The sequence below is a fragment of the Myotis lucifugus genome, unplaced genomic scaffold (genome assembly GCF_000147115.1).
Source record: "Myotis lucifugus unplaced genomic scaffold, Myoluc2.0 scaffold_37, whole genome shotgun sequence".
Classification (NCBI taxonomy): domain Eukaryota; kingdom Metazoa; phylum Chordata; class Mammalia; order Chiroptera; family Vespertilionidae; genus Myotis; species Myotis lucifugus.
In genome coordinates, this window is record NW_005871085.1 from 8,360,099 (window position 1) to 8,369,482 (window position 9,384).

At 50.3% G+C, this 9,384-nt stretch overlaps 1 protein-coding gene across 1 annotated transcript in view; it reads right to left on the reverse strand.

Annotated features, from left to right (window-relative positions):
• Positions 1-9,070, reverse strand: part of CDCP2 (CUB domain containing protein 2) — a 16,367-nt gene extending 7,297 nt beyond the window's left edge. Inside the window, exons 1-3 of the mRNA XM_023752829.1 lie at positions 8,992-9,070; positions 2,579-2,926; positions 2-101 (exon numbers count right to left, since the gene is read on the reverse strand). Of these exons, the coding sequence (XP_023608597.1) occupies positions 2-101; positions 2,579-2,926; positions 8,992-9,070 (527 nt within the window). The remainder of the gene's footprint in view (position 1; positions 102-2,578; positions 2,927-8,991) is intronic.
• Positions 9,071-9,384: the final 314 nt, after the last annotated feature.

Sequence of the window (9,384 nt, forward strand, 5' to 3'; positions counted from 1 at the left end):
CCGGATCACCCAGCGGCACTCGGCGTTGTTGGGGTAGGTGTTGGGGTACTCGGGGCTGGTGAGGACCCCCGACAGGCCCGTCAGGACGCCACCACACACATCTGTAAGCGAGCCCGGTTGAACCAACCTTTCTCCTTCCCCGTGGATCCCCTCCCAAGGGCACCCACACCCCCAACATGCCACTCCCACAGGCCTGGGCGCCTGGTCGCCATCCACCGAGCACTTGCCGAGTGGCAGGCACAGGCCGGGGCTTAGCGCCCGCACCACCTTTGTAAACGTTACCGTCACCCTGTGGGGGGTGTGCGGGGGTTCGGGTTAGTTTCCCACCTTACAGTCGAGAAGATGGAGCCCCAGGAAGTTTGGGTTCACCTGGGCTCTGAGACAGGATTTGAGCAGTGAGTTTCTGTGGGAGACACGGGGTCCCTGTGTGGGGAGTGAGGGAGTGAGGGGCACTGAAGGGAAGGGGAGGGGAGGCGGCCACTGAAGGGCCTTGCCAAGCCAGCTGCGGAGCCCCGTGGGGAACTCTGGGGGCCGTGCAAAGCACACACCTCAGAGTGGTGTCACCTAAGAGTAGGGAAGTGGGGCGTTCACACACCGACTCTCGGGATCCAGGCCGAGGGCTGCTGGGGTAGAGGTGACCAGCGGAGCTTCACAAAAAGCCCTCAAGCAAAGAGAAGAGGAGGTTGGCAGGAGTCGTTCTGGCAAGGCCCCAGGGACATGGGCAGGGCCCTGGCAGCAGGTCACCGGTCTGGTAACGTGGAAAACGGGTTGACTAACTGCAGAGCCTGTGCAGGTGACCTTATGATGTTCACTGTCCCCTCCTGCCAGGCCAGTAGGGTCCAGAGGCTGAGATGCCTGAGTTCAGAAATGTTCTTAAACCTCCCTAGCAGGTGAGGAAACTGAGGCTTAGAGAGAGGATCTGATGAAGCAGAGATAAGGCTTGAAGTCTGAAGACAGGTGTCCTCCCAACTCTGCCTCAGATTAGCTGTGTGACCCTGGGCAAGTCACTCAGCCTCTCTGAGCCTCATGGGAATATTGGAAATCATAAGACCTGCCCAGCCTGATCTACTGGCCTCAGATTCATGCCCAGCCTGAGAAGATGTACTGTGACCAATACAACCAGGAGGTGGTTGGTGACGAATGCTGGGACTAGCTGGGGGGCCCCAGCTGGGAGGGGCACCCTCGGATGTATTTCCTGGGACTCCAGAATCTCTCCCCAGGGCTGTGTGGACCGAGTACCATGCTGGGCAGCTAAGGACTTCACTTCGGAGCTGTGTGACCTTGGGAAGGCACCGTCTCTCTCTGGTCTCAGATGTATTGTTTGTGAAATGAGAGGACAGGTTTGACAATCTGTGAGAGCCCTTCCAAGGCTAACACCCTAGTAGACTCTTTGAACTTGTGCTCCGGGCTCCCCGGTGGCCGTCTGGAGCAGCCATCACAGGCAGCTGGTGCGAATTTCATTCTTATGCTGCATTCAAATCATGTTTTAATGCTGCGAAAGGCAGAGTCCACAGTTACGTCTTAGATGTAAAAATTTAACTCATTGGAGGCCACAAATGCTGACTTACGCCTTCAATGATTGGCTTATAATAAGCAAATGTTAAAAATATGAGCTTACAAAATAAATGCACACCCTAAAATGCCGCCTTTATCTCTCATATATCAGGGATTAACATAAGATTCCATTTGATAAAAGGATACTGCTGTTTTAAAAAAGGTTGGAACACACTGCCCGTGGTATTATGACTTGGATAGCTAAACATTCTAAAAATCTAAGGGTCCAAGGTTCCAAAACTGCTATTAAATCAGTCTGTGATTCTTGTGTTTTAGCAGCTACAATTCTCTGCCTCTAAAGCCAGAGAGAACTGGGGCGCACCTGAGCCCCCCACCCCCACTGCTGTTGGCGGACTGTGTGCCAGGAGCCTCGGGTGGCCTAGCGTCCCCGTCCCATGGAGAGGGCGTGGCTTTGGCCTTGGGCGGAGGCAGGGGGTGAGTTTGTGCAGAGGAGCCTGGGGCAGGGCGATGAGTCAGGGAGAGAGGCCAGGAGAGCCAGGCCTCTGCCCCCTCAGGGACTGCGGGGCTGCTGCCCGCCTGGTGGAAGGGGGAGGGGGGACCCCAGACCGAAGAGGCGAGTTGGGAAAAGCTCTGGGTGGGAGAGCCACCAGGTCCACAAGACCCTGTGCCCCTCCTGGAGGACCTCGGGGGTGGGTGGGGCATGTGCTCGTGAAGTAAAGGGGTGCCACAGAGGGGCCGCAGCAGTGATAGCATGGCGCCCTCCTGTGCCCGGATGCCAGGGCAGGGAGAAGAAGGACAAGAACGGAAGAGCACGCGAGGCCTCGTTCCTGAACACAGTGTGGCCTCCAGGCTCCCAGGAACAACGGAGGGAGGCCCGGGGATGGCCGCCATGAAGATGGGAGCCCGCAATCCCGAGACTGCAAGCGGAGGCTGCCTTTGCCCCTGAGCTACGAGAGCAGGGTCATCCGGGTTCCGGAGCAGCCTACTCCCCAAGATGCTGCGCCCCTGCAAGTCTCCCCGCACCTCCGCCCCAGGCCTCCCTCTGCACTGCGAGGCCCCTTGCCTTTCTGGTAGCCTGCGGAGAAGCCGCGGCTGGCCACGTGCTTGTCGGAGTGGAAGACGACAGACATGATATGCCAGGAGGAGGTGAAGGGTGGCGGGGGCACCTGGCCGCAGAACCTCCCCAGCAGGTTGCCCTGGTCCCCCGCAGCCCCGTTGTAGATCTCCAGGAAGTCGAAGCCGCAGGCGTCGTGGTATTCCAGGTCAAAGGCGTGGAAGGTGAGAAGGACCGAGGAGCCCTCGGCCACCACGATCAGCCAGCTGCACTCCGTGTTGTAGGGGTAGAGTCCGGGGAAGTTGGGGCTGGAGAAGTTTCCAGAAGGTGCTGAGAGCACCCCCCCACATTTGACACCTGGGGCAAGAGGGAGAATGGCTCAGAGTCAGCACTGGGGTCTCGGGTGTGGGCCCAGCTGCAAAGCTGGGTTATTGGGGTGGGAATTTTCATGCACTGGGCCTCTAGTTATGTACATATTTGCTTATAGTTTTAAAAAGAAAACAATGGAAGGAAATGAATTATTCTCTGTCGGGGGAAGGAGGAAACAGGCATGACTGCTGGAACCCTTTACATGCAAGTTGTTCTATCATTTTGACTATATAATTATGAATAATGTTCATATAATTTTTAAATTACAAAAAGTATTTAAGTAACCCTTAAATATCCCACACTGAAAAACTTAACTATATATCTAGTTGAAGGCACATTCACGTGGAGAAAAATGATTTCCACATGACTTTGAAAGACTATTTTGACTGTGCATTCCTGGTGGAATAGATCCAAGAACAAAACCACAAAGAAATCATAAAGTATACTCAGCAGACTGACTATTAGTGATAATAGTAAATACTGTCACTGTATTTATATATTGAAATAGAGCAAGTAGGCTGGTGTCAATAGCAACGAATTGTAACAGAAGAGTGATACAAATACAAAGATTAAGGAAAACCCTGTGATCCTTAATTTGAATTGAAAACATAAGTATGAATTTAAGATTTTTAAATTTCTTTTTAGATTTTTTTATTTCTAAAAAAATCATTTTCGAGTTCTGTTCACTAAAAAGGCCTAAAAGAAACAATGTTACAGTAATATTTTGCACCCTCTGCCATAGATTAGGGTTATTATGTCCAACTAGAATGAACCAGGGCTCCTTAGAGAACCAGTGGGTCCAGAACAGGAAATATACAAACTACACTCGGGACATCTTGTCACACCAGAAAGCAAAGAAGCTTCCAAAGGCTGCTGGGAACGTGTCAAAGACGCCCACCTGCAGGGCTCCACTGGCCGGACAGGGTACAATTTGAGCATCACAAGAGAATAATGATTGCAATGGATTGAAACACATTAAATACATAAACATTCATGAATTCATAATACAACTCTAAAGAAAAAAAAAAGAAACTCACTGATTTCCTTTAGTGGTTGCTGGGGCATAAACTCATTTTTTTTGGAAAATTAATATTTAGAGAAAGAATTAAGCATCTACTTTGCCCTTCCTGTTGTGGACTGTATTTTGGGATCACCAAATAGCCAATGAAGGGACACTGTTATTTATAGTTGACTGCAGAAAGAATAACCACGTTAGGAAAATATAATTTTGTAAACCTTAATGAAATAATCATCTTCGATGTCTGTTCTAATCCCTGAGTAAAAAGGTAAATGAGGTTGGGTAAATAGGTATTCCCTGTAAAATTCTTTCAACTTTGCTATATATTTGAAAATTTTTATCACTAAAAAAAAATGCCCAAAAAAGTCACTTTTATAGGCAATAAGATGAAAAGGCAACCTATGGAATCAGTGAAAATATTTGTAAATCATACATGTGATAAGGGTTGAATATCCAAAATATATAAAGAATGCATACAACCCAATAGCAAAAACAAACGAAACAAAACACATCGTCGGATTTTAAAAATAGGCAGAGAAACTGAACAGACATTTTCCAAAGAAGACATACAAAGGGCAACAGGTACATGGACAGGTGCTCCACACCACAAACCTTCAGGGAAGTGCAAATCAAAACCACAACGAGATATCACCTCACACCCATCAAAATGGACATAATCAAAAGGATAAGAGATAACAAGGGACGGCGAGGATGTGGCGAGAAGGGAACCCTGTGCACTGTGGTTGGGAATGTAAAACGGTGCAGCCATCATGGAAACATACGGAGGTTCCTCAAAAAGTTAACATTCGAACGACCATATGATCCAGCAGTCCCACTTCTGGGTATATGTCCAAAGGAAATAAAAACAGGATATTGAAGAGTTATCTGCACTCCTATATTCATGGCAGCATTTATAATAACCAAGATATGGAAACACTGTAAGTGCCCATCAATAGATGAATGGATAAAGAAGATGTTTTTTTTATATATATATATGTGTATATATATATATATATAATAGAACTAAAAGAAGGCCATTTTAGCCTGGCCCATGTGGCACAGTGGTTGAGCGTTGACCTGTGAACCAGGAAGTCACGGTTTGATACCTGGTCAGGGCACATGTCCAGTATGGGGCATGCAGGCAGCAGCCGATCAATGATTCTCTCTCATCATTAATGTTTCTATTTTTCTCTCCTCTCTTCCTCTCTGAAATCAATATTTAAAAAAAATAAAAAGAAGTCCATTCTTTCATTTGCGACATGGATGGACCTTGAAGACAGTCTACTAAATTTAATAAGACAGAGAAAGACAAATACTGCATATCACTTACATGTGGAATCTAAAAAAAAAATAAGTCAGCCCTAGCCGATTTGGCTCAGTGAATAGAGCGTCAGCCTGCAGACTGAAGGGTCCCAGGTTCGATTCCGGCCAAGGGCACATGCCCAGGTTGCAGGCTTGATCCCCAGTAGGGGGCATGCAGGAGGCAGCCAATCAATGATTCTCTCTCATCATTGATCTTTCTATCTCTTTCTCTCTTTCCCTTCCTCTCTGAAATCAATAAAAATATATTTTTAAAAAATAATTTTTTTTTAAAAAGTCAATCCTGGGGGAAAGATCAGCATATATATCTTTCTCTGTTAAGATATATTCTGAGATACTTATGGTAAAATAATATATCTGAGATTGGCCTTAAATTTGTCCAGATCCCCGCCCCCCACACACAAAAAAAATGGAGGTGGGGTAGGATAGAAGAAACAAGACAGGCAGAATGTTGGTAATTGTTGAAGATGGTTGTTGGAGACATGGAGATGCATTGTGTTATTTTCTCTACTTTGTGTATGTTTGAAAGTTTTTGTAATTAAAGGTAAAAAAAATAACCAACACATTTTTGGTCACCTTCTCAGTGAGGCTTTCCCCAACAATGTAACCCTCCCATCCCTATAGTCTTTCTCTGCCTTTTCTGCTACATTTTTCTCCATAGCACTCACCACCATCCAATGCACACTGCATATTTGACTTGTTTGGTTCATGGCTAGTCTCTCTCCACAAAAAGGTAAGCTCTCTGAGAGCAGGAATTTTTTGTGTTTTGTTCTCTGCTGTATCCCAAGCACCTAGAATAGTACCTGGTATAAAGCAGGTGCTCAATACATATTTGCTGAAAGAATGAGTGAATGATCTTATAGCATCCTCACAATAGCCCCATAAAATAGACAAAGCAGGTGTTATTGACTCCATTTTACAGATGGAAAAACTGAGGCCCAGAAAGGGAAGTTATTTGCTGTAGTTGTCATCTATTGTTTTGGTTTGCCCAAAGTCCATTTCTCCATCTCTTGCAGCAACACTCCTCCTCTTTTAGACACTGGCTCCCCTGCCTCCATGTGGTAACACCCCTGCCATAGGGGTTGACACATGAGCCAGCTGGGCAATCCTGGGGCTCCCACCACCACCCAGTGACTGGCTGCAAGGTACCTGTGGTCTAGGTCAAGCCAGAGTCCTGCTGCAAAACAGCTGGAGGAGAACCCTGTCCTCCCTGGCCCCTGGGCTGGGAGTGAGAGCCCTGGGCGGGCCCATGCTCGGGGCCCATGAGAAAGCTTGTCAGCAGATGGCAAGAACCATGTGAAAAGTGGAAATGACCTTGAAGCCAAGATGTCCTGGCTGAAGGCATCCCTGGGTCCAGCTAAGTTACACTCCTGCCTCCCTCATTACAGAGCCAATACATTCCTCTTTTTGCTTCAAATCATTCAGGTTGGGTTTGTCACTTGCAATCAAAAGCTTCGTGAATAAAACCATTAAGCCCAGCCAGTGTGGCTCAGTTGGATGAGCATCGGTCCCATGCACCAAGAGGTCACCAGTTCGATTCCCAGTCAGGGCACATGCCTGGGTTGCGGGCTCAATCCCTGGTAGGGGGTGTGCAGGAGGCAGCCGATCAGTGTAAGATGTTTCTCTTTCCCTCTCCCTTCCTCTCTCTCAAATCAATAAGATATATATATATTTTTTTAATAAAAAGGAATACCCTTGCCATAACCGGTTTGGCTCAGTGGATAGAGCGTCGGCCTGCGGACTGAAGGGTCCCAGGTTCGATTCCGGTCAAGGGCATGTACTGTGGTTGCGGGCACATCCCCAGTGGGGGGTGTGCAGGAGGCAGCTGATCGATGTTTCTCTCTCATCGATGTTTCTGACTCTCTGTTCCTCTCCCTTCCTCTCTGTAAAAAATCAATAAAATACATTAAAAAATTAAAAAAAAAAAAGGAATACCCTTAAGCAAAGTTCCTGTAAGAGAAGAGATACTCACGGAGCATGTGCCCTGTCCCAGGACTGTGCTGATTCAGAATGGGCCCCTCCCTGGGAGCTCACAGTGGGGAGGTGGGGGATGGGAGAGGGGACAGCCAGGCAAATGAGACAAAGTCCTGCAGTGTGATTGTGTCTGGCCACACAGGGGCCCTGGGGTCCAGGGGCAGGGAGGCCAGCCTTGCTGGGGCCAGCACTATTAGAGGAGGGACAAGATTCACAGAGGAGGTGGTATTTGAGTTTGACTAGGAAAAACAAGAAGGTATGTTTGTTGGGAAGACTTGGAGAGAGGGAATGGCATGAGCAAAGGCTCAGACCCACCATCACTTCTGAGCCTCAGTCATGCGTCTGTGAAATGGGGAGAACGACACCTCCCTTGCTGGGTAGTTGCGAGCAGTGATGGCATAAAGCCATGCAGGCCTGCAAGATGTACACCAGCTCACATCACCGGCTCCCTGCCTGGCCGCGGGGTCAGGCCAGGGCGGGAACGGTGTCTGCTTCCTGCCTTTATGGCCGGGGGGTGGGGGGGGGGGGTGGGGGGGAGGAGACAGAGGGAGTCTGTCCAGTAGCTGTCCTTGTCCCTCCCCAGCCAGCCCACAGGACAGGGAAAGCCGTGACAGAATCGAAACAGGACTTCTATGGGCCAAGAGGGCTGGCACCACCACGAGTGAAGGCTTTGTCTTCCAGGACTCAGCCAGGCACCCTGACCCACAAGGGCACCCAAGGGCACCAAAGCCTGGGTACTGGAAAATGGGGACCGCTAGTTGCTCCCCCTACCCAGGCATGAAGTGAGACACCTGGTGCCCAGCCCATCTGTGCCACCAACTGGGTGACTGGAAAGTTATGCTTCCTTCCTGAGTCCCCTCACCCCATCCCACCCCACCCCACCCCTGCGAGCCTGCAGGAAAATGAGGCTCCAACGGTGGTTTGCTGAGCCCCAACTGCATGCATACCCCTCGACGGTGAAACGGTATCACCTTCCCCCCCCCAGACACCCACACAGCACTGGAAGGGCTACGGCAGTGCAAAGTGGCCTGGGACCGGCGTGCTGGCAGAGGGCCTGGAGCTCGAAGGAGGGAGCATCTGAGGATGATGCAGGGACCTGGAAGGGGTCCTGGAGGAGGTGGTGTTGGACCTGCGTCTGATGGATGAGCCAGATGTTCTAAGGGGCCCTCCAGGCAGAGGAGCCGAGGGTGAGAGCCATGAGGGTGCAGCATCTCTGGAAGGGGGTGTGACCCCGGGGACGCAGGCACTGAGGCTGGAAATTACACGGAAACCGGAGCCAGGCTGCAGGGAGCTGAACGCCCGCCGTAAGGAACTTTGATTTCAGTTGGTCGGCAGGGGAAGGACAGGCTCTGAGGGGCGAATGAAGACTCCTTCCAGCAACAAACCTGCACTCGTTCTCCGAGCCATTCCCTTTGCCCTGGCAGCCATGCAGCCGTGGACAGCTTACCTAACCTCTCACCCTCAGGTTTTTCATCTGTAAAATGGGGGACCAATACCCACCTTGAAGTCTGTTGTGAAGTTTAAATGCAATCATAAACGTAAAGCATCCAGCACATAGCAGGCACCCAGTCAATTCTCTCTTCCCCCATCTCAGAAGCTGATACATCCCCAACTCAGCCACCTTCCCAAAGGGTCCTCCTGCTTTCTGGTCCCCCATCTAGAAACCTCCCGGGACCCCCGCTGCTGCCTGCCCACTCCTCTCCCCTCCTCCCCATTCCTGCCTGTCGCCAGGAGCTCCTACCTTTCATGGCTCGGGCCCTGGGGCCGGGGCCCAGCAGAGCCACTGCCAGCAGCAGACAGGACCCCAGCTCTGCCAGCATCTCCCCACCTGGGACCCTCACAAGTCTGCAGGCCGGGCAGGCCAGGAGCAGAGGGTCTGGAGCAGGGGAAAGTGAGGTGAGACTGAAAGGGCCTTCAAGTTAATGGGGGTGTGAATAATTCATCGGTGCCTCGAATTAGTAACCTGATCCCCGGGTGCTTCCTTCACTCCACCCTGAGGTGACGGATCTGGTGTCGCCCGGTTTACACGTTCTGAGATCTGCACTGGCCACCTGCATGGGGAAGGGAAGCCAGCTGGGGCTGGAAGGGAATTTGGGGGTGGAGAAAGGGCATGAGGCTGGGGCTAGACAGACTC